This window comes from Triticum dicoccoides, chromosome 7A (genome assembly GCF_002162155.2).
Source record: "Triticum dicoccoides isolate Atlit2015 ecotype Zavitan chromosome 7A, WEW_v2.0, whole genome shotgun sequence".
NCBI lineage: Eukaryota > Viridiplantae > Streptophyta > Magnoliopsida > Poales > Poaceae > Triticum > Triticum dicoccoides.
In genome coordinates, this window is record NC_041392.1 from 710,362,604 (window position 1) to 710,386,967 (window position 24,364).

General features: G+C 45.1%; 2 protein-coding genes and 1 long non-coding RNA gene across 3 annotated transcripts in view; all 3 read left to right on the forward strand.

Moving 5' to 3' along the window:
- The window catches only part of LOC119333979 (ribonuclease 3-like protein 2), a 6,125-nt gene extending 3,316 nt beyond the window's left edge, over nt 1-2,809 (forward strand). The window contains exon 4 of the mRNA XM_037606671.1: nt 2,644-2,809. Within this exon, the coding sequence (XP_037462568.1) occupies nt 2,644-2,809 (166 nt within the window). The remainder of the gene's footprint in view (nt 1-2,643) is intronic.
- A 5,353-nt stretch (nt 2,810-8,162) lies between these two features.
- LOC119332158 lies at nt 8,163-12,674 on the forward strand. The gene is made up of 3 exons (XR_005160834.1): nt 8,163-8,679; nt 9,082-9,480; nt 12,268-12,674. It is a non-coding gene; the product is annotated as an uncharacterized LOC119332158 (long non-coding RNA).
- Nucleotides 12,675-17,492: 4,818 nt separating this feature from the next.
- On the forward strand, nt 17,493-20,583 carry LOC119330726. Its single transcript, XM_037603844.1, has 2 exons — nt 17,493-18,846; nt 20,143-20,583. The coding sequence occupies exon 1, from the start codon at nt 17,668-17,670 to the stop codon at nt 18,382-18,384; it is 717 nt and encodes a 238-aa protein (XP_037459741.1). The 5' UTR covers nt 17,493-17,667; the 3' UTR covers nt 18,385-18,846; nt 20,143-20,583.
- The last annotated feature ends 3,781 nt before the right edge of the window (nt 20,584-24,364 follow it).

Sequence of the window (24,364 nt, forward strand, 5' to 3'; positions counted from 1 at the left end):
TGCACCCATTACCATCCTTCCTTACCCTCAGACTCTTGACCTTGCCGTGTTCGTGTAAAGATCAATATCATGGCTCTGCTTCCCTTGGTTGCTGGTTATATGGTGCAAGCACGGAAACCCTAATTTTCATATATGTTGGCAGTCTGATCCTTCAGTGTTCTTGCTCAACAGTAGTATTAACCCCCTTGTGAGGACCCCACGTCGTCTTGCTGGGAGATTTGGGGGTTAGATTTTCCCACCACCATTCTCTTCATGTCCTCCCAGCGCCAGTGCCGCAGCCACCGGTTGGCCCACGACCACGGTGGGCCGCTCCTCCCCCCTTTCTCTACCCTTGCTCCTCCTCTCTCGATTGTATCTCTGCGCATGGGGTTGTTAGTGACGTGGTTCCAGGAGCCATGGGGTTCCACTCAAGGCTAGTGGCGTGCAACTCCCCTGGTGTTGCGTGTACGGGTGACACGTTCTTGAGCATCGCCACGGCCTGTGCTGCCTTGGGATGGGAGATGCCCGCGGGCATGGAGGTGATGTGCATCGCTGGATCTGACTAATAAGGTTAGTCCATGGCCACGTCCAATGGCCTCTGAGGTGGCATTGTTCTCCCCCATCGCTGGCGCGTGGGGCGATACGGTCGTGGCCTTTGGCCTTGGCCTGTCAGTGCTTTGGGTTGGGAGGTGCCTGACCAGGAGGGTCGCTCCGCGGCCTCGTCCGGTGGCCCATAAGGTGCATCTTGCCCATCGGTTTCCTGCATGTTCACTAAGATCTCGGTTGAGTTGTAGTGGTTGTCGCAGCGGTGTTTCTGGGAGGTGGCGTTTGGATGCCCGGGTGATGGCCTTGGATGGTGGACCGCGCGGTTGGGTCTCCGACGAGCATCACAATGGTGGTGTTGAGTGCTCTCTTTGTCAGCATCGGCTACGAGGGAGGGACGGCGGGTGGCCTTGGCGTAGCTGTCTCAGTCGGTGGCAGCCAAGCTCTGATCTTGATCTAGAGCAAGTCCTTTGGTTCATTGTGGTGGGTCCTTTGTCGTGATGGGTCTAGTGGCTCGTATCCTTGACAAAGTGTGTGTGAGGGCCAGAGTGAAAGCTTAGTGCCTCGGTGTCGTCGGCGGTAATGCCTGCAGGTGTCGCACGTCTATTATCGGGATGGTGTTGATGCCTCATTGATGTGGCACATGAGTGCTAGAAACCTATTGGTGTGTGTTGGTAACTGAGGAAGTGAACAACAGACGTGCCAACTCGCCCAAGGGATTGGCGCAAAGTGACGGCCCGAAATAAACGTGGCAAGCTTGCACCTGATGTATGACGATGGTTCAGTCGATCCTCTTGATTGGCTTAATAGGTGCAAGCAGTTTCTTCGTGGACAATGGCACAACGCATGGACGAGGCTTGCCACATCAAGACGATTCGACATGCCGACATTGGAGCACTTAAAGGAAGCTTGCCACGTTTATTTTGGGCCGTCACTTTGCGCCAATCCCTTGGGCGAGTTGGCACGTCTGTTGTTCACTTCCTCGGTTATCGACACACACCAACATGTTTCTAGCACTCATGTGCCACATCAATGAGCCATCAACACCATCCCGATAACGGTTTTGGTGCATTGCAGGGCTGGCCAATGGTCTTCACATTAACGTGGAGCTTCAACGGCCATCTAACCTCCACACCGCCATCTTCTTTGCCAAGGCATATCAGCAACGACATTTCCTTCCAACAACAACACCACTCTAGCCTTTTGGGCCTACCTTCCTCGCCAACACCACTAGCACTTGTTTTCTTGTCGACCACTTTAGAGACAACCCCGCCAAGGCAGGTTCGCCTCCTCACTCCAGCTGAGTTAGTAGAGTGTTGTCGAGGTTGATGACTACGACCAAGATGGCGCCACAATTGGTAGCACCCAAGGTTCCCTGGGAGGCTACTGACAACCCACAACTTGTGGACAAGCTGTTTTTCTAGGAAGGGAGAAATGTTATGTGGGCCAGCCCATCAAATGTGGAGTCTTGTCCCTTAATTGGAGTCCTAGTTGATTAAGTGACTTTGTTAAGAAAGAGTTCAATCAGTTTAGATATCGTATTAGAGTATCAATAGATTTACCAGCTTGTTCGTCAAGTCTTGTCTGCTTTATAAAGGGGCGGCTCTCTCTCAATAAAGCAGAGAAGAATATTGTCGTTTACTTTTATGTACTTTTTAGTACTTAGGGTTATGTCACTAGAAGATTCTTCCATTGTATTAGGGGTGGGGGTTGTGGTGGTCATCGTCCATGTACTGCTTCTATCCAAACATATTTTGCCTTTTTTAGATGTCTGATGTTGCTTTTATTTTGAGTTGAGTTCTCTTAAGGTTTGATTTCAATGACATCACTGCTTTTGTAGTTATATGAAGCTGCTGATTAATCTCCAGCTTGTTATATTCACGTGACGCTTGTTAGGTTTCTTCATATGAAAGTCAGAAACTATTAGGTGCAATCTGTGGGAGTAAAAGTATCTCTTACTTTGGATTGTAATGCCATTATGTTTGGGTGGTGGGCTGAGAGTTATTTTAATGTAACTGATGGTTTTGGCACATTGAGAATTTGAATGCTTACCACTTGTTGCATTATCTAACTTGACATTTTGCCTGGATCAGCTCTACACAGTTACTTCATTTTTTTCAGGTTAGAGAAGGAAGATGGCCCGGCACATGATAGGACATTTGTTTACTCCGTTCAGGTAGAAACCCCAGGTGCTAGTTGTGTGACTATAGGTGATCCGATGTCAAGAGTAAAGGACGCAGAGAATTCTGGTGCGCATAAGATGTTGGAATATCTATTGAAATTGTGAGATCCCTATAGTCATTTGGAAAGAACATATTTCTATCCCTTTGTGAACCATAGTCTGAGGTTGTGTCTAGCAAAAATAATAACAATACAGAAAGTATTACATCTCTTCACAAAAATGACGATTCAAACTTATATATGGAAGTGTTATGACCGGGCAGACTTATACCCTTAGGAGGCCCACCGGACAGGCTTAGTTAGGGGCTTAGCCCACAAGTTATCTTAGTTTTATTTCACATCGTGGTTATATAAACAAGTTGTAAGACACTTTTGAGAATTAAGCAATAAGATAATTCTATTGCCCGGCTCCCTGAGGAGCCGGAAACCCTAAACCCTAGCCGCCACCTGTGTATGCCGCCGCCGCACCATCTGCAAGGACGGCACCCTGCCGCCGGCCGCCGCACAATCTCCCTCGCCCTCCTCCGTCCTTCCCTTACAGGCTACGCCCTAGACCGGGTAGAACCCTATCTAGGGATTTAGGGATGGATGATCTTGAATTCTGACGCTACAACCTGGTGGTGACTACTAGGAAGGTCCTAGAAGCCCACATCATGGTGGTGATGCTTAGCTTGTAGGCAGGAGATGGGCTTAAGAGAGAATAGCTAGAGGGAAGCCGTGGTGAAGAGAGAGCCAGAGAGGTGAAGGAGGATGAAGATGATGCACCGGGATTTTCTGATGCAGGTTCATCCTGTCCACACCGAGGAAATCATATAGTTTAAAAAGCACTACTATGAGTTTTTCATTGCAAAAAAAGCAGTGGGACAGAAGTTAGCTTTCCTATTTATCTATGCACTTTGATGGTTGAGATGATTTCACAATATTAATGTCATAATTTTTAGCTCAACAGATACTTTCTAAAGCCCATATGTATCATCTTAGAAATCAGTGTTAGAGTGAAAAATATGTTATATCACAAAGAAAATTGAAAGGATAGGAAATAACTTTTTAACTACGAATAAGTAAGATGTCCTTAATTTAACAGATTATACATATACTATGATTAGGAGATACTTTATTATATAATATTTCTACAACCATGGGATTGATAGTTATAATTTTTTTAAGAGTGTAGATCAAAAGAACCTCACCTAACTCATGTTTTTTTTAATATTTGTATAAATTTTCTTATCTTTTCCGCTTCAAGAAATTGTCTGGTTTGTGGTTGTTGAACTGTGCTTTTAACAGTTACTTTATAAACACTGTAGGAAAATATTAATGAAGAAAGGATTTTCTTTTGTTAATAAACAATGAAATTGGCAACTGGAGTTATCACAACCCACTCAGGTCATTTCCGACCCACACACTAACAAACAAGAACTAGGCCTTGGTTCGTGGTCAATGAACTATGTCGTGCCGAGCTATGTTTCCGACATAAGAAAATTTGGCCACATTTTTTTAGGACAGTAAAACTAAGCAACTTTCCAACCCTCTCATGCCTTGCGAGTTTTTGGCTTTCCATTTTCGTCATTTGAACAATCTCAACTGTCAGATCTGCCGTCTACTCTGGCCATCAGCGTACGGTTCCGATTCTGGGGTCAAAAGTCCTAGAGGGCTGCGTCCGCTGCTGTAAGAGGGGAGGGGGAGTGAGCTGACGTGGACGGTCGCTGTGAGAGAGAGGACGCGATGGATCAACCGGTCCCATGGTTTAGGGCAAGGAGAACTGACATGGCTAGAGAGGCCAGCCCACCCAGGGAACGTGGGCGATGTAGGCCAACACCATGGCTGTTCGGCTGAGCGAAACTGCTCTGCTGGGATTTGAAGGAAGCAATCATTCTACAGCTTCCTTGCAGGCATTCATGGCTGGTGATCTGCCCATCCTTCCGCTGCCTCGGTACAGGTCCATCAGCAGGGTACTTGGCTAGGTTACCTTCTTTCCTGTTCATGTACTATTCCTTCTTACACCAAACAATTACATTATCTTGGTATCCCCTCTCAATCCCAAATTTGTGCAGGTGATGTTCATACTGGTTGTGGTCAACTGATTTTGGCAGATCTCGGAGACCGCTACTCGCATCTTTTTACTTCGGAAAATTTTCAACGATAATTTCCTATGGCTTCTGGACAGGTAATTACTCCAAGTGTACTGCCAGACCTTATCCTAACTTGTTTTACCATCCATATTTTTACTGTGCATGATTGCTTAGATTATATGTTTTCTTGATCCCTGGATGGGAGACGAATCTTTGTGCTTGTCATTTGTTTAGTATAATTTCCAATTAAAATGTAATTGTGCCTGGTATTGTCGAAACAGATCTCTCGGGCTTCTGCATTAGAAGTACATAATGAGAATTTGAAGTCTTAGATTCAGTCATAGCTAAGTGTGTTTTGGTCAGAATGATTCTTGGCATAAGCTATTCTTAGATATTAGTACATGCTAAAGGGGTGTTTACTGTTATAATTTATGTACTTAGTTTTATTTTACTGAACGACCACATGACATTCTCCCAGAAATTTATATTGGTGTAAATTGGTTATATGGTATATGTATAAACTAGTTCTGCATACTAAAGGTGTTGTTTTCATACTACAAAGGAGAAAGTTGATCACCTACTATTTTTTATGGCGACAACCTAACATGTTGGTCAATTTTGGAAATAAGAAACACTGCTTGTTTTGAAAAGGAATATTGTCTTACTAATCTGTTTTCGTGTTTCGTACTTTGCTACAGATTTGTTTTTGGTCCCTATTGCAGAATGGTTGAGAGGGAGCAGGCTTTGGAAGCTCGTGTTGGCCGGGGTTAAAGTTTTGAGCATCCAGGGGTTGAGAAGCTGCAAAATACGTGCTACTTAGCTTGTTTTATATGCTAGATTTTAAACTTTTATTGTGACCAAAGGTTATCGTTGAGCTTTCTCCTTTTGCATGAATTTAAGATGTTGCTGGAGGCTGCTCCTATTGACAAATTAATGGGAATAACCCTTTTACTGGAGTTCTAAAAATATGTCCTGAAATTGTACCATGTTCGGTGAATTTATTTTTCTGAGTGAAGGATTGCTATGTTGATGCATATACATAATTTTTATTTATGACTTCTCTTCTGTCCATGCTTACCCTGTATACAAGTATGATTATATAAATGGCTTCGGTATCCCCATAAATATTGTTGTTTTCTGCCATAATATTATTTTCTCGCCATTTTATTTTATTGACTGGTATGAAGCCTAGCATTTATATGGCCATCCACAATTAATTTTCTTAAGCCATATCCTAATAAGTAATCTAAGGATTTTTTTTTAACTTCGCTCATTTAACCTTTTTTTATTTGAGGCTTATCCTTGTTTTTCTTCTCTCTTCATGATCAGGTCTATCTGGACGAGCCTGCTGGCTAATTATTGCTTGAAGGCAAACAAATCCTTAAGAATGAAATTCATGTATATGAATATAATAAAACATGTCTCTTGAAATTTTGCAGAATAGTGATTTCTCCTGAACTTGATTTTGCTTACTGATGTAGTGGCATCCAGCAGTTGATGGTCAAGGTACCAAACATGATTTGGAATAAGATTGTGCTGCCCATCTTTCATGTTCATATATTTCTGGTCTTTTCTATTCCATGTTTCATATCACCAAGATATTTGCACTTATTTATGACCATGCTGCATATATTTATACTATGATTTGACAGCTGCGATTTGTCATCCAGCGTGTTACTATGCTAATCCATTCTTATTGTGTATGTACTATATAACATAACTGGGCAAGGAAAATATTCATTGCTTTTGAACTCTGCCTTTTGAATTAGCAGCATTTCAATTTAATTAAGAAAATCTTGGCCACATCTTACATGCAAACATCTGGAGGTCTAGCATGTATATATGTGAAAAACATGTGTATCATATTAATTCTTTTAACCAAAATCATTTGTTTTCCTTTGACCCATTTACAAAAAATGGAAGAATCTGATGGAAGTGAATCTTACTGTGCACGTGTGCATCTATTTCTTCAGAAATTGTACCAGCGGAGTATGCATCTCGGCACTCTGTGCTGCAGGGCAGGACTGGATCACGGTACGGATCGGTTTTTGTTCTACAACAACATGGGCTTCTGAATACAGCACAGGGGGCTTGTTCGTGTGCTCTGAAGGCGCGCCGCATGGTGTTGTTGCACTCAAAGAAGGCAAGCTGGCATTTGCTCCAGGTTCTTGAGCCCCAGATGAATCAAAGCAGATGGAGACCGCCATTCTGTTCTGGATGGTCTGCTGCAACTGAAACTCTCTGGGCAAGGAATGCTCATTATAGCAGGTGACTTGATACAATATGCGATCAGGGTGGTCTTCCTGATGAATCTGTTTCGTGGCCGGGCAATCCGAGTTGTCATTGTAGGTGCATCTCTAATATTACCTGCGGCAGGATAGAAAGGCGTACACCAATTTATGGGTAAAACAAACTCATAAAGATCTAACCTTTTCACATTCTATTTTGTCTGAAAATCATGAAGCAAAGCTCTGGCTGCACTTGTCACGGTTGGAATCAAAATTACCAATCCCCACTTTCCCTGTTCAACATGTCCGACATGTGTTATACTGCCGCCCTCTACCGTGGTGTAGATGCTCACTTCACATTATATGTATTGCCGGCAATCAAACCTATTGTGTCCTATTGTGCCTCACACACAGGCCCCTTTCCCACTCCTTTTACGTTTATCTCTTTGTGCACCGGCCCATGGTTCATCCCCAATTCCCCACTCCCCTCTTCTTCCTTCCATCGCCGGCTACTGCCTACTCCCAATCCACTGAATTCCCGCGCATGAATGATGTTGTGAGAGGCTCCCAACACACACACAACACGTGTTGCGTAGGTGGGCATCGACGCTGCAAGGAGAAGCCTCCATTGTTGCAGGAAACCGGTGTCCTACAAAAGCATCGCCTCCTTGTGCCCTACAACAAAGACTATGGAGTGAATGGGCTGCCGGTGGCTACAACCACCGATGCCGCATGGCGAGGCACGAGGCTACGAATGGTGGCGCGAGATGCTGTGACCTGCGGTCGCCGATGCTGCAAGAGACCACATCTAGTTGGCGATGGTGCAACCGGCGAGGCGCGGTGCTACTACTGTCGCTGCGAGATACTGGGACCAGGGGATGTGCATTGTTGAGAGCATATGCCCGGTCGCTTGGAATCGGTCACCTTCGTTGTGCTAGCTATTTGCCTGTGAATCTGGTCGTTTTGTTGTCAACAAAGTGCCCTCACCACTCTATCGACATGCTCACACTGAACTTCTCTCTGCCTAGTTCCTATTACTGTCGCACTGTCATCTTGCTAATTGTTGTTGTGCGCGCCATAGCAGTGCCCAGCAGCCGTCAAGGCTAGATGCGCCGCCTAGGCCCGGTGGCAATGAGGGAGAAGATGGACATGCCTTGCACAACCTCCCAACGAGACTGAACCAACCCTCGGTGTGACGCGCCCCAGATCCTCTTGATCCGGCAATTAACCTCACCACTCCCCATCCATTTCTCATCTCCACCGCTCTTCCCTCCCCTGCCGGACGGACCTTGCGAAAGGCAGAGCATTTCTTTCCTTCCCTTCGCCGGCCGGCGCGTCTCCAGGCTCCAGGCTGCAGCATACTACTGCAATTGCTTTGCAGCTCCCATGGAGCTTGCGGTGAGAGCCGCGGCGGCTTCCTGCTCCTCCTCCTCCCCGTCGCTCCATCCCCCACGCGTCCCCTGCCCCCTTGGCAGCAGGCCGCAGCCCAGGCTTGCCGCTGCCGGCTCGCCGGGTGACCGTCGCCGCGGCGGCCATCGCCCTCGACTCGGCATATACCTACGCCACTAGCTGATTCTCATCTCAGGGAAGGCAAGAGAACGCGCTGTGGGAACCATTGTCGCCCACCAAATGTTTGGCGTTATGCCTAGCCGGGGCTTTGGCAGGAACCAAGCTTTGTAAGTATTTAGTAGAGTAATCAATCGACTCGAGCTAGCCGTAAGTTTAGCAGAGTTTTTCAGTTTGGGGAGGTGCTGCGTGTCCTCATGGCGTGCACTGCTGGTATTTGGCTACCAGAGGGAAAGACTGAACCTGGCGTTGTAGATTAGTGACCGAGCTAAATGGTTATATGGCTGCTGATATCTGTATTTCTGTTGCCTTACATGCATAGGATAAGCGGTCTCTGCAATTTAACTCTGAAGAGCTAATCTTGCTAGCAAGCGATCGTGTATGCTTTGGAAAACAAGCAGCCTGTTTAATACTTGCATAGTTTACAGTCGCATTAAGTGTAAGCCTTTGATGTTATGCCATTGGACTTCATTCACAATAACGTGTGAAACTGATGTTCACTATGTGAACAGTTTCAGGAGATCAAAACTGAGCTGAATGATGCCTCAAAGACCGAGGTGTTCGCATGCCCTGTTTGCTATGAACTGCTGATAAGGGCAGGCTTCTAAAGTCCATGAATTATCTTCATCTCTCATGCATATCTGGTTGCTGGATTAAGATTTATGCTGTTTTGGCTTCTACGTGTGTCGCAGGCCAGCGATTTGTAGGTCCGGATTCAAGAGTTAAAAATGCAATCATTCTCCAGCAAAGATGTTTTTTTGGATCTCACTGTCACCTCAGGAATGAAAGAATACAGTGAACATAAGCCTGCTAGAACCGAGCTGTTCGAGAGCCTGCTCATCTCTTTTCTTTATGAGAGGGGGTGGCGTCAGAACTTCAATCGGAGTGGCTTCCCTGGCCGTGATGAAGAGGTACATTTCTTGGCTGCCTCATTCTTCAATTCCATAGCCTTAAGCTGTTACTGCTCAGTGAGAAACTATTTATATTAAGTCGTACTCCCTCCGTTCCTAAATATAAGTCTTTGGAGAGATTCCACTATGGACCACATACGGAGCAAAATGAGCGAATCTATACTCTAAAATGCATCTAGATACATCCGTATGTTGTCCATAGTGAAATCTCTACAAAGACTTACATTTAGGAACGGAGGGAGTAAATCTGTCGCACCAAGTATTTGGTGCTTCATGTTTTGGTGCTGCAACAAAAGGCTGTCTCCATTTTCTCATGCCAAGAAAATATTCGTATTAATATGCATATAATGTTGGTCTGCTGTTGGCTTTATCACTTCCAAATAGATCAATAATATTTCCAACCAGTGGCTGGTGGTATACTCGTTGATGTTATAGATGTGCCAGTGGCTTGTTTTCAAGGAAATTTGCAAGCTCTGGGGCATACTCAGCTGTGATTGCTTTGGACTTCTCTGAGAATATGATCCACCAATTCTATGACTACATCAAACAAGAAGAAACCCCTATGAACACGTGAGCTTTCCTTTGTGTTTATTTTGAGCTTTCCCTGTACAACTTGAAAAGGTGTTTTGCAACATCCAACTCTAACAAACCGTCATTTAGACAACTTGGGCATCACCAAATTATTTGTTATCTAGTGGTTTGTTTTATTTCACCACCAAAAAATGTTACGATGCTCTGCAACTTAGGCAAGTGAACCAAAAATGTAAAACAACAGATGCTTTGCATCACTGTCACTTAACATGTGATGGAAGTTCATGTGTGCCTCTTGATGTCTCTTCACAAAGTGAACCTGGTGATGTACTAAAACTTATGCTAATAGTGCAGATGTATAGTTTTCATCACTACATACATTCACAAGCCTTCTCGATCTCTGGATCAGGAAACCACCTCTCCATTTCATCAATAACAGAGTGCTTCACTAGGCTGTATAGGCAGTTAGGCAGGAGATAGAAGCTGCTCCCTCCAGATGGTTCAACCTAGTCTCTACTCTCGATACACTTAATATGACAGCCTATGCTTCGCAGTTCTAGAAAAATAACAGAACTCTTGTTGCTGGGTCACTGCACTGCTACACCAAAAGTACTATACGACATTTCTAGTTGCTGGGTCAGAACAGAGTGCTTCATTTTCTAGGGTAATCAGCTGCTAACCTCTGGATCTTTTTAACGCAATCCCTACCCAGAGGAGGCGAGATCCTTCTTTTTGCATTTCCCTGAAATTTAAGAAATGTAAGAGATAAAAATCAGCGGCGCTCCATGATGAATTCAATCAACTTATGGAATAAAACCTTCTTTTTAGACGTGGGCCTGACCGTGTAGGCTTTCAACAAATTTCTCCATTTATCCTGATAGATTAAACAAAACATTAAACTTATCATCTCTTGCAAAAAAATATAGATAAATAAAAGATTAACAGAGAAAAAAATGCGAGAAACAACAAAGTGACGAGCAGAGACGGCATCTATAGATGCATGTGCTTTAGGGTTCAATAAATCACCAATTGACTGTACCTTAAGATGCTCTGCCGCTCGAACAGATGTTGGAAACCTTTCATTCTTCAACTTACTCCAGTGACCAACCCCATATACAGCTATGCCATCCACTAGTTCTTTGACCTCTTGAGATGTCCAATGGTCGTTGTTTCTTCTCTGCCCACGTTTTTGGCCTCTACCTGCAGAGTGCATGTACCGAGAGCATGGTTCCGTGTTAATCGACCATGTTCCTCTCTTGTGTGCACTTCTCACGCGACTCCCATGCCTCCAACCACTTTCTAGCATCTGATCTGAAGCACACAATGTATGCGTTTAACTACTTGAACTATGACAAATGATATATTTCAACTAGTGGCCTTCACAATTCATACCCAGTAGATCGCAGGCCCCCTCCTCCGGCGGTGTGGCGGTGGGCGCAAGCCTCATGCTTCTCCGGTGACAAGGTGGCACATACCTGGCCCCCCCTCCCCCTCTCAACTCCTCATCTTCTCCTCTCCCTCCTGCTCCTTCGTTAAGGGCCGTGGTGGCAGGGGGCTCCTCTTTCTCAGGCAATGCCTCCGGTGGAGCAAGCGCAAGTGTTTGTATTGTCATACCATGATCACTAGTTGGTGAATAAAATTTACATTCAATCTGCAATGACGAAACATATTTTCAATACCATTTGGCACGTTCATTTGTTTAGCGAATTTGTACTTTTGCATGTGTGAAAATCTTGCCTCATGAATTAAATTTGCCTCCTTTATATAAGTAGGACTGAATGCACCTGCAAGGAAAGCTTCATACATTAATTGGTTTCAAAATCGAACCAAGGATAAATTGCTTGCTTCTGTGATGAAGTTTGGAATGGACGCAACAATTAAATATCATACCTTTCAACAATTTGTCCAGATCATGTTCATCATGGGGTCCTTCTAAGAGTGCTTGGAAGTCCATGGTGTCATAATCCACACATGTTGAGTAAACTTCAATCTCCTCCTGTCATCAGAGCAATGAAATATATGTTAATTTCATGCTAGGATTTTCGGGAGCCCGTTGTGAATTTTATATCCAAGTAAGATTTAGTAAGAACTAAAGAATGTGGATCATATATGAACTATGCTAGTCAACATTGATATATTACATCTAGTTAAAATGGAAGTTGAATAAACCAGGGAATGTTCCTCAATACATTGCATTGACTATTTTGGTTGTGCTTATACTATTCTTTCAGATAACTTACGGTTTTTTTATTTTAGAAATGCAGGCCAGCTCCATTTTGATTGAAATGAAACCAAGCATCCACCTAGTCATGCATGGTGTCTAGCATGAATATGTGAGCTGATCGATCAAACAAGGTAAATATATATACCTGGCTTGGGAGAGGATCAGCGAAGATGGGTGCCGAAATCTCCAGTTGTTCCATTGTCTCAGTGAGAAGCGGCAAAAGTCAATGTGTTTATTTAATAGTCCCTCTGTTCACAAACTTAAGATGTTGTGGATATTTCAACATGGACTGAAATGAGTGAACAAACACACGAAAACATCTTTATATAAATCCAATTCAGAAAGAAGTTAGAACATCTTGTATCTGTGAACGGAGGGAACACCACGTACTGTAAATTACTTGTTCCATCCAGTAGTACATACTGTACATGGATGGTAAAGCCAGATATATACTCCATGTGTTTATTTAACTGTTTTTCTTCTTCTTTAAAACACACGGCTAAAGCCAGACATATCGATGACCAAAAGTAGTAATAAATGCGTATGCAGAGTCAATCATGTCACCTAGCAGGATGGTACGTACACTGCAATGCATACTGTTCTACCACAAAGTAGCTAGCCACAAGGTAATTATGCTACATATATAATCCAATCCAGATCAACTAGCTAGTACAAGGTAAATGAAGAAGTTCCACTCTGATTTGCAGCTACATATATATCCATACTAGCTAGCCAGTAGGTGCTAATCAACTGTGGAATGAATAACGTACCTGCAGGGCGACGGATGCCGGACCAGTACGTTGGCGCCGGCCGTTCAAGATCCTAGTTGCAGCTTGCAGAGGACCGGTCTCTGCTTGGAGAAACCTCGTCCCTCCCTCGACCTCTTCTTGGTACGTATACGTGTGAGAGAGTGGCCGGGCGGCCGGTGTCCTTTATATATATGCATTGCCAAGCTAGCAACTCCCGGGAAACTGCATTCCACCCCGGTACGGTTCAGTTCCTCGATGACGACGGCGGCCGCTAGAATCGTGTCTGTGTGCGCGTGGGAGCCGGATCCCCTGATGTACGGCCACCTGACGTTGGGCCACTGACGCGTGGGTCCGGGTCCACACGTCAGCGAGTGCGCCGTACGTCAGAGGAGCTGCGTCCGTCTGTGTGCGCGTGTGTTAACCTGCAGTACGTTTGATGAGATATGAGCTTTGAGCTCGCAACTTCCACCAAGTTTCCTCCTCTCCAAATATGAAGCAGCATGGCGCAGTCCCCTCTTCAATTTCTAGCACTCCTCCGTCACTTGACGCGCCATTCATTTGGGTTTGGGTTTGGGTTTGGGTTTGGGTACCAACCTCACTTACAACCATGAACCGATCCAACGTGACATTTTTGCCTAGTTTGTGCAGACGAGTCAGGCAGGCTCGTGGCTGTGCCTTTGGCTTGAAATGCTAACTAGGAAACTTCGTGGAACGTAATGCATTACTCGAGGAACCCATGGATCACTCACAACCAGTCGTTTTTTTTTTTTGCCCGAACAAGGGCGGAGACTCATGGCTAGGCCTTTATCCTAAAATACCCATCCGTTTATGGTTCTATTTGCTATCACAAGGACTGTAGCCAGCCTAACCCATGTGAATGTGATGTGTCCACTTTGCACAACAGTGCTCGTTGTAGAATTTGTGTCAACTTTTGTTTGCGTGTTGATCTAGAGATCTTCTGCAAGTGTAAAAAGCCCTCAACACACGGGAGCCAGCTCGGTCAATGGAAACGACGGAGAATCTATATGACGAAAGCTGGCATTCACTGGAAACATGGAAACTCCAATATGTGGCCTTGGATCGAATATGTGGGGCCCAGATCATCCTCCAATCTGTACCAAACAAGGCCCTAGAATGTGTGGTGCAGCAATCGTTCAGGGATGGCACATTCTTTTTAAGACAAGACTAGGTAATTACCCGTGCGTTGCAACAGGGCATATATATTAATATTATAGGTTCAACAACGTTGTGTTTAACTACCTTTAAGGTTCTTATGCATACTTATTCTTTCATCATTAAATCTATGGTGCATTTCCAGTAAGCCCTCTCGGCATAACCAACTTTTGTCCCCAATTCACACTTGAACATCTACACATGCCCTAGTGGAGGGCATCGGCCATGCCGATATGCAACCGGGAGTCGTGGCTACAGGTAGCCATGGGACGCCACCATTGCTCTTTGCCGGAGGTCCACCTAGTGCAGCCGCCGCCGTCGCAGGCAGGGCCGTAGTGAAGGGTGTCGTCGTACCGCTTGCGCCCGGGACCGGAGCAGCCGGAGATGGGGAGCCATTGCCGTTGGTCGCGAGGACCCGTGTCATTGGTGGCTACGCCGCAGGAGGGCCACCCCAGGGAAGAAGGAAGTTGTTATGGCCCGCTTCAGTCAGAGAAGTCAAGCTGCGTCGTTCGCCACCTCTGTTGTTGGCGGCCGATGCACCGGTCGGGGCTGTGTAGGAGAAAGAAACCTTGTCGGGGTCACGGGCCACATATCATAGCATCACTGCACGCTTCTGCTCTGTAGCCACACCGAGCGCTGGTCGTTCGAGAGCCTGATGGTGGAAGGCGTCCATGAGTCCAGGGCGGCGGATTGTATGCCACCGCCCACGCTGGTGGGGAAACTGTCGTCGAGGCCGATGGTGCTCCATGGGTCTCTTGCCTTCGATCTTATGAAGTGATTCGACTAGGTATTATTTCTTTGAACTGAGGTGTCACTTTTTGTACATATTTTTTAGGTCCTCCTTGAAGGAAATATGCCCTAGAGGCAATAATAAAGTTATTATTTATTTCCTTACATCATGATAAATGTTTATTATTCATGCTAGAATTGTATTAACCGGAAACATAATACATGTGAATACATAGACAAACAGAGTGTCACTAGTATGCCTCTACTAGACTAGCTCGTTAATCAAAGATGGTTATGTTTCCTAACCATGGACAAAGAGTTGTTATTTGATTAACAGGATCACATCATTAGGTGAATGATCTGATTGACATGACCCATTCCATTAGCTTAGCACCCGATCGTTTAGTATGTTGCTATTGCTTTCTTCATGACTTATACATGTTCCTATGACTATGAGATTATGCAACTCCCGTTTGCCGGAGGAACACTTTGTGTGCTACCAAACGTCACAACGTAACTGGGTGATTATAAAGGTGCTCTACAGGTGTCTCCAAAGGTACATGTTGGGTTGGCGTATTTCGAGATTAGGATTTATCACTCCGATTGTCGGAGAGGTATCTCTGGGCCCTCTCGGTAATGCACATCACATAAGCCTTGCAAGGATTGCAACTAATGAGTTAGTTGTGCGATGATGTATTACGAAACGAGTAAAGAGACTTGCCGGTAACGAGATTGAACTAGGTATTGAGATACCGACGATCGAATCTCGGGCAAGTAACATACCGATGACAAAGGGAACAACGTATGTTGTTATGCGGTCTGACCGATAAAGATCTTCATAGAATATGTAGGAGCCAATATGGGCATCCAGGTCCCGCTATTGGTTATTGACCGGAGACGTGTCTCGGTCATGTCTACATTGTACTCGAACCGTAGGGTCCGCACGCTTAACGTTACGATGACAGTTTTATTATGAGTTTATGCATTTTGATGTACCGAAGTTTGTTCGGAGTCCCGGATGTGATCATGTACATGACGAGGAGTCTCGAAATGGTCGAGACATAAAGATCGATATATTGGAAGCCTATATTTGGATATCAGAATCGTTTCGGGTGAAATCGGGATTTTACCGGAGTACCGGGAGGTTACCGGAACCCCCCGGGGGGTTATTGGGCCTACATGGGCCTTGAGGGAGAAGAGGAAAGGAGGCAAGAGGTGGCCGCGCGCCCCTCCCCTTCCTAGTCCGAATAGGACAAGGGAAGGGGGGCGGCGCCCCCCCCCCCCTTTTCCTTTCCCTCTTCCTCCTCTTTCCCCCTTCTCCTTCTCCAACTAGGAAAGAAGGGAGTCCTACTCCCGGTGCGAGTAGGACTCCCCCTTGGCGCACCCCTCCTTGGCCGGCCGCCCCCTCCCCTTGGCTCCTTTATATACGGGGGCAGGGGGGCACCCTAGAACACACAAGTTGATCTTCGTGATCGTTCCTCAGCCGTGTGCGGTGCCCCCCTCCACGATATTACACCGAGGTCATATTGTAGCAGTGCTTAGGCGAAGCCCTGCGGCGGTTGAACATCAAGATCGTCACCACGCCGTCGTGCTGACAGAACTCATCCCCGAAGCTTTGCTGGATCGGAGCCCGGGGATCGTTATCGAGTTGAACGTGTGCCAAGAACTCGGAGGTGCCGGAGTAACGGTGCTTGGATCGGTCGGACAGTGAAGACGTATGACTATATCAACCACGTTGTGCTAACGCTTCCGTTGTCGATCTACAAGGGTACGTAGATCACACTCTCCCCTCTCGTTGCTATGCATCACCATGATCTTGCATGTGCGTAAGAATTTTTTTGAAATTACTACGTTCCCCAACACTCCTTCCTGTTTGTTTTTACTCCGCATATAAAATTTGTCTGAAGTCAAACTTTATAAAGGCTGACCATATTTATATGAAGAATAACAATATCTACAATACTAAAGTTATACGATATAAAAATTAAATTCATGACACAACCTATGATATTGATTTTGTATTGTGAATGTTGATATTTTTTCTATAAAGCTGGTCAAACTTTATGTAGTTTGACTTCAGGCAAATCATATATGAGAAGTAACAAGGAGTGGGACTGTGAAGGGAATGAAACTCTAAAAGAATATCCTATCCATGGAACGAAGCATCATAGATCACATCAACAAATGGACCTTCAACAAAGAATCACCGTTAAAGAATAAATAGTACTCCCTTCGTCCCATAATATAAAAGCATTTTTGATACTAGTGTAGTGTAAAAAATGCTATTATATTATAAGACTGAGGGAGTAGATAATGTTACTTAGTTTTTGTTTTTAAAATATTTTGTAACAAATTATAATATATTTCTATGATTGTTAATTTTATGTGAAGACGTGCCTATGAATCGTGTGTTACACGCGTGCTCACATAGTTGGGCATCAGACAAATTGAAATGACGGTATAAAAACTCGCAAAAAATAAGATTTAAAATAGATTTTTTTACTATAGATTGTGATACGTGCATTGCACGTGCACACTCATACTTCATACTGGAGATAAGAAAAGAGCCAGCAACGTTTTGTACTTACGAGTGAAAGTAGCACCAATCTCAACAGCACCGCCGCCGAGGGTTCCGGACGGATCCTCCGCTTCCGATCTCGCCGAGGTTTCCCGGCGGCTGGCTCCTCCGCCCTCCGACGGCCGGTTCTACCTCCCTCGCGGGCCTATACCACTTTCCCCCAACCACTTTGCCCACTCCACGCCCTCCGACCAGCAAGAGGAATGGCGTCGCCTCTGACGGATCTCCCCGACCACCTCCTGACCGAGATCCTCCTTCCGGCTGCCCGCCCCGGACGATCTCGCCCGCGCCTCCTTCCGCCGACTCGCCACCGAACCATCTCTCCTCCGCCGCTTCCGTCGCCTCCACGAACCACCACTCTTCGGCTTCCTCCAGTGCCACGGGTTCCATCCTGCCCTGCCGCCTCACCCGCCTGCGCGCTCGCCCTCGCCGCCGACTTTTCCTTCTCCTTCCTCCCCTCCCACTGCCGCTGGACTGTCCAGGACTGCCGCGACGGCCGCGTCCTCCTCAATCGTGAGCCCGAGAAGGGCGAGGAGCCCTCTGTCTTCCAGGAGCTCGTGGTATGCGACCCCTTGCACCGTCGGTACATCTTGCTCCCCCCGGTACCTGACGACCTAGCCCATTCGGTTGAGCACCTGCTCCCCAAGTACAGCAGGTCCCGGTGCAAGCCTTTCCTCGTTCCCCTCGGCGAGGAGGAGACGGCGGAAGAGACAGCATTCAAAGTCATCTGGATGGCTCATTGCAAAACTAAGCTGTCTGCTTTCGTCTTCTCTTCGAGCACCGGAATATGGCAAGCTCCTGCATCCAAGAGTTGGAATGATTTGGCCCTTGACATTGATGACTTGGTCATGATGCCACAGCTCCACCTTCTTTTCTCGGGCGCCACTATGCTTATGGTTGCTTCTACTGGGACTGGGTGATAATCAGGAGTGAAAAGTTGCTGGTGCTTGACATCCGGAGGATGGAGTTCTCCATTGCTAATCTACCACCTGCAGATTGGAGTACAAAAGGTGTAGGCATTGTAGAGGCAGGGGAAGGCAGGCTTGGGATTTTTGGATTCGATGGTGACTTTACATCTCATCTCAGCTATGCCGTTGCACGAAATAAAGGCGAGAGTCCCATCCAGTGGCAGATGGAGAAGACAATCTCACTAGATTCTGGATACAAACATTTTATTGATGCTGCAACTGAGAGGCACTTGCTCTTGACAAGGAAACCAGCCTCATCTGTACATAGTTTACTCGTTGATGAATATTTCTCAATGGACGCCAAGACGTTGCAGCTACAGAGGGTTTGTGCCAAACAATTTTCGCCTAGGTATGGGACACACATATATACCAACTTCCCACCATCGTTGTTGTCTTCACGGGCAGTATGAAGTGGTAAATTTTCTATCATATCCTTGTTAGCTCCCTCCCTTTGTAATTATCACACAGCTTGTCTAATGCTTGATTGCAATTGATAATTCTTGTTTACATGATTTAGTAGTGTTTATTTTCTTGTCCTTGTGGGAAAACTAAGCAAGCTTTGGAACATCATTGTGTTTTCTTGTCTTGTTTTTTCCAATTGCCATTTTAAGCGACTGAGGTTGGTAAAAAAAAATTATCCTGCACATTATGAGTAGCTTATGCATGAGTGCTGATGGAATCGCCAAAAAAAACAGATCACAATAATTATTTTAAGGAGTAGCTTTGATGGTCAAGGTAAAGCAGAAGGATTACAAGTGTAAAATTTGTTTAGTTAGGATTGTTTCACCTTGAGAAAATTTCTTCATTCAAGTCAAGCACAACTCATCCTGTACACTTTTCTTTCGATAGGTATAAGGAGGCAGAGAGTTATATTTTGGCCATCCTAACATATATAATTTTATCTTGAGATGTTTCGAAAAACCTGAATAACTGTTAAGGTCATGAACAAGATCCTGAGTCACTGCTCTAAATTATAAGAACATCCTGTGAGCTCATCGCTCTACATAATAATAATACCAGCTTGTGCTCAGCTCGGTGCTCACAAGCTGTTTTATCTGAAATAAACCTCATAAGATCAAGCGAGTGCTCATCATTGCACAGGCATTTTAAGGAAATCTTATTTGTTTCAGTCAATCTCCACAAGATCCTCCATGTAATTTCAAAGCAAATCATGTGAATGAGATGATTGACTGAAACTTAAGGTTTTAGGTGATTGTACATTAGCAAATCTGTAAGATACATGAAACTAGACGGGGCAAAGTTTTGTCTTCCTTTCCTTTTCGTTTCTCATTTTTCTACTGGGATGGCAGACTGCACCTTAGTATGTTTGTTCTTGCTACCAACACCCCCAGTTTCTTTCTTTTCTTTAGTTAGAGGTTTGTTATACTGCTAGGTGCCTTGGTAGTATATGAACTGCAACACGAATGTGCCAATTCTGTAAGGCTAAGTTTTCAAGGCTAGTTTGTGTATGTTTGGGCCAATATGGCTATGTGTTTCAACTTGTAGTGCAGATTACAGTGCTAAACACAATAAAGTTGAGTCTTTGCATTAACATGTTTCAAATTCAGTTGCGATGAATATTACCAATGTAACACTACTATTATGCCTCTTCCCTGTGATATTACAGTTCTGTTCCTTGGAGCTCATAAACTCTTCAATGTGCACGGAAAACCTTATTTGTTGTCTGAGCTTTTTGTCTTATTTGCCCAGATTCGATGTACTCTTCGTCAGATCTGCTTTCCAAGTTCAAAGCCACCATGGTTTCGGTAGCATGGAGTTCTCGCAGATGTGATCGCCTTTTTGACAATATGGCGTGTGCCAATCTACAGAATTTCACCTGGCAGTGGCTGTTTCTGTTGTTTTTGTTTTGATGCTGCGTCTAGTTTCGGTTACTGTAACATGCCTAAGAACTGGATGTCGGTCATCAGATGAGCTTTGGGAGTTCAGAGTGATGGTGGTTTCATAGCTCGCAGATAGATGTGACCCCCTTGCTGACAAGATGGCGCGTGACAATCTACAGAATTTCAATTGGCTGTGGCCATGTGTATGTTGTCCTTGTTTTCATGCTACTTTATAGCCTCGGTCACCATAACATCGATGCGTCTGTTCCTGTCTAATTGAACGTGACAATGAATTTACAGTTCCAGTCAATCAACAATTGTGGCTGTATATCTGCAATTCGTTTTTTTCTTCTTCTCAACTGTATCAGATATGACGATGAGCCTGGACAGGTGAAGTTGACAGGTGCGAAAATGCTGTAACAGGACTGGTAATCAAGCCAGCCCAACCCTACTGCAGCATGTAATTGGACTCGGTTGTTTGCCACGGCATGACGACTTTCATGAAGTTACCTGATGGATGGACATGTTACAGATGGAAAAAAGCTGAAGAATCAGCAAAGCTACTCTGAGAGAGAGAGAGTGTGTGTGTGTGAGACATCTTCAGAGGGTCCTCAGATTGATGCAGCTTCTTCTATCAGAAGTTATGCTACGTCCTGCTCCCCCCGCTGCCTCACGGCCTAGCCGCTTTGCTTGGGCACCCGTTCCCCCTGGTAATCGAGGCCTGCTGCACGCGCTTCCTCGTTCCCCTCGCCGAGGAGGAGGCGTCGGCTGGAGCGATAAAATTCAGAGTCATCTTGATGTCACATTGCAAAAAGAGTTCGGCTGCCTTCTACTTCTCCTTGAGCACCGATCAATGGCAAGCTGCTGTACCTAAGGATTTAAATGATTTGGCCCTTGGCAAGGGCAATATTCACAGGCGCCATTATGCTTATGGCTGTTTCTACTGGGACTGGTTGAATTTCGGGATGAAAAAGTTGCTCTTGCTTGACACCGTGACGATGGAGTTCTCCACTGCTGACCTCCCCCCAGGAGGATGGAGCAAGCAAGGTATAGCCATTGTGGAGGCAGGGGAAGGCAGGCTTGGGATGTTTGGTTTCCACCGTGAAACTGCATCCGATCTAAGCTATACCGTTGCACAGAACAAAGGCAAGAGTCCCAGCCAGTGGCAGATGGAGAAGACAATCTCACTAGATTCTGGGTACAAATATTCTATCGAAGATGCAACACAGAGGTACTTGCTCTTTACAAGGATTGAAGCCTCATCTCTAGAGAATTGACTTGTTGGATTTTTCTCAATGGATGTCAAGACGTTGCAGCTTCAGAGGGTTTATGAGACGCAACACCATTCTAAGTATCAGACATACCCATATGTCAACTTCCCACCATCATTGTTGTGTTCAAGGAGAATATGAAGCGGTAAAGTTTCTATTGCTTCCAAGTTATCTCCTTCCCTTCATAACTATCACATGACTTGTCTATTGCTTCATGTTCATGTTGGCAATTGGTGATTCTTGTTTGATTTAATAGTGTTTAACTTCTTGTGCTCATGGGAAAACTAAGAAAGCTCAGGAACATAATTGTGTTTCTTGTCTTGTTTGTTTCGATCGCCATTTTAAGAGAATGGGGCTCGCAAGAGAAATAATCGTGCACACTAGGAGTAGCTTGTGCATCAGTCCTGAACTCCTGATGGAATCACTGAAACAACTATGTCATGATAATTTTTTTCGAGAAGTAGTTTTGATTGTCAAGATAAACGTAAAGGAATACAACTTTATATCCAGTTTATCTGGGATTTTTTCACCTCGAGAAAATTGATTCAAGGCAAAGACAGATCATTTTGTACACCTTTTCTTTTGATAGATGTAAGGAGGAAGAAAAGTTCTCTTTTAGTCATCTTCAGATGTATAATTTTATCTTGTGATGCTGTTTCAAGATAAACCTGCATAACTGTATCCTGACTCACTGCTGTAAATAAGATGAGCTTGTGCTCACAGGGAACTGAAATGTTATCCCACGATGTTGTTTTATCTGAATCAACCTCATAAGATCGAAGGGAGTGCTTATCAGCATGGCCAACTGAAATTATTCTTTATTGCAGTCAATATCTCTGCCACACTCTTAGATCCTCAGTATCATGGTTGTGCTCTGAATCTCCAAAAAAATCATGTTGGCAGAGATGATTGACTGAAAATTAAAAGTTTTCAGGTGATTGTATTTTTTTCTTGATACCAAAACCACAGGTTCTTTCTTTTCCTTAGTTGTTATACTGATAGAGCGTGCCTAGGCAGTAAATGAACTCCTGCACGACCAATTATGTATGAGTTTTACAGGACTGAATTCCTTTATGTTCACATGCCTCTGTCCGACTGTGTATCGGTTGTACGACTCCTGAATTAATATGCACAAATTGGATGGAAAATCTTGTGTGTTGTCTGAGTTTTTTTTTTCTTGTTTCTCCAGATTCGGTGGAGGTCGTCATCAGATCAGCTTTCTGAGTTCAAAGTGACCGCGGTTCTGATAGCATGGGGTTGTAAGTTGTGACAGAAGTGATCACCTACATTTCTGACACGATGGCGCATGACAGTGAATTCATCTGGCAGTAGTCATGTGTAAGGTGATCTTTTTTTCATGGTACTTCTAGCTTTGATGGTACTGTAGCAAATGGTGTGGCTGTTCCTGGCCTAAAGTAAAGTCAGGCAAAAAGAATTTGGTTGTTTGTTATTGCTCTTCTCCACTGGGCTGAGGGCAGCGCTAAGCTGAGAGGACCATCCATCCATCAACAGGGGGGGCGACCTGCAGATCCTCTGATTGATACAGCTTCTTCTCTTATGGCTGATGGATATAGATGAACGCAGTGCCTTCCATTTCGCAAGCAAACGGTAGCCATGAAACAAAGGTAAAATAAATAAGTACAATGATCGTGTATTAGCAATTATTATTATGTGGACACCCTGTTTTGTATTTCTTTCTTTTCTGTGACTCATTTTTGTGCTGGGATGTCAGGCGGCACCTAGTGTGTTGGTTCTCGCTACCAAATACACCAAGGGTCTTTCAATTCTTTTTTTAGTTACAAGTTTGTTATATACTGGACTACTAGGTTCCTAGATAGTATATCACCTCCTGGAACATGAATGTATCAATTCTGCAACTCATTTCCTTATTATGCCTCTGTCTGGCTATGTATTCCAACCTGTGTGACAAATTGCAGTGCTGAGAACACTGAAGCGAGTGTTTGCTGTCACACATTTCAGATTCAGCTGAGATCGGTATTACCTATATATATATATGTGATACTACCTCTTTGAACTGCAAAAACGTTTTATGTTTTGGGACGGAGGTAGTACTACATAATCGCCTATGATTTGCTTGTTTAATAACTTGTAAGTTCTCGAATATTCGTACAAGTTGGACCCCAAGTTTCTGATCTGGCATCTAAGCTTCTGTCTTCTTTGTCCAAATTCAGTGGAATCGTCATCGGATCAGCTTTCAGAGTTCAAAGTGGTTGCTGTTTTGATAGCGTGTAGTTTCTTGCAGACATGATCACCTTTCCTGACAAGGAGAGGCATTTCTACTTTTCTGTACACATGTTTTAGAGTCTGAGGTCCTCCCTTTCTCTTGTTCAGATAAGTCTTTATCTTTGCCGGAGATGTAAACCCAGTTCCACCTTCAACTTCAACTGCCATTCTCAAGCTGCACGTGTCGACCCTACTGCCTTGGACGCGCTCCGCACGGGCCACGCCGATCACCATGCCGTTTCTGGTGCCTCTGGCCCTTTTCGGCGTCCCGGCGAATGCCTGGTCTCGGCGGGCGGCGGAGTCGTTGCCCTGGGGGCTTGGCATCGTGGTCAGAGTGGCAGACTGCACGACGCGGCGGGACGACATGTCTGCGTTTCGCACGGACGACCCGGCGAGGATCCCTCAAAGGCGCATTCTTGTGGTGGAAGAGGCAGGGAGACGCTCGATCCAGCGGGAGGATGGCCTTCCGGACGCGCTTTGGTACCTGGTGGATATCGTTCAGGAGGCGCCGCCGGTTGCTCCTAGGATTGTAGGTCCGTGGCCGCCGGCAGGATCTCCTCCGCCGCCGCCGTCGTC

What these genes read in the sequence shown, in the direction of transcription:
- LOC119330726 (XM_037603844.1), top strand. Translation starts at nt 17,668, where the DNA reads ATGGCGTCGCCTCTGACGGATCTCCCCGACCACCTCCTGACCGAGATC.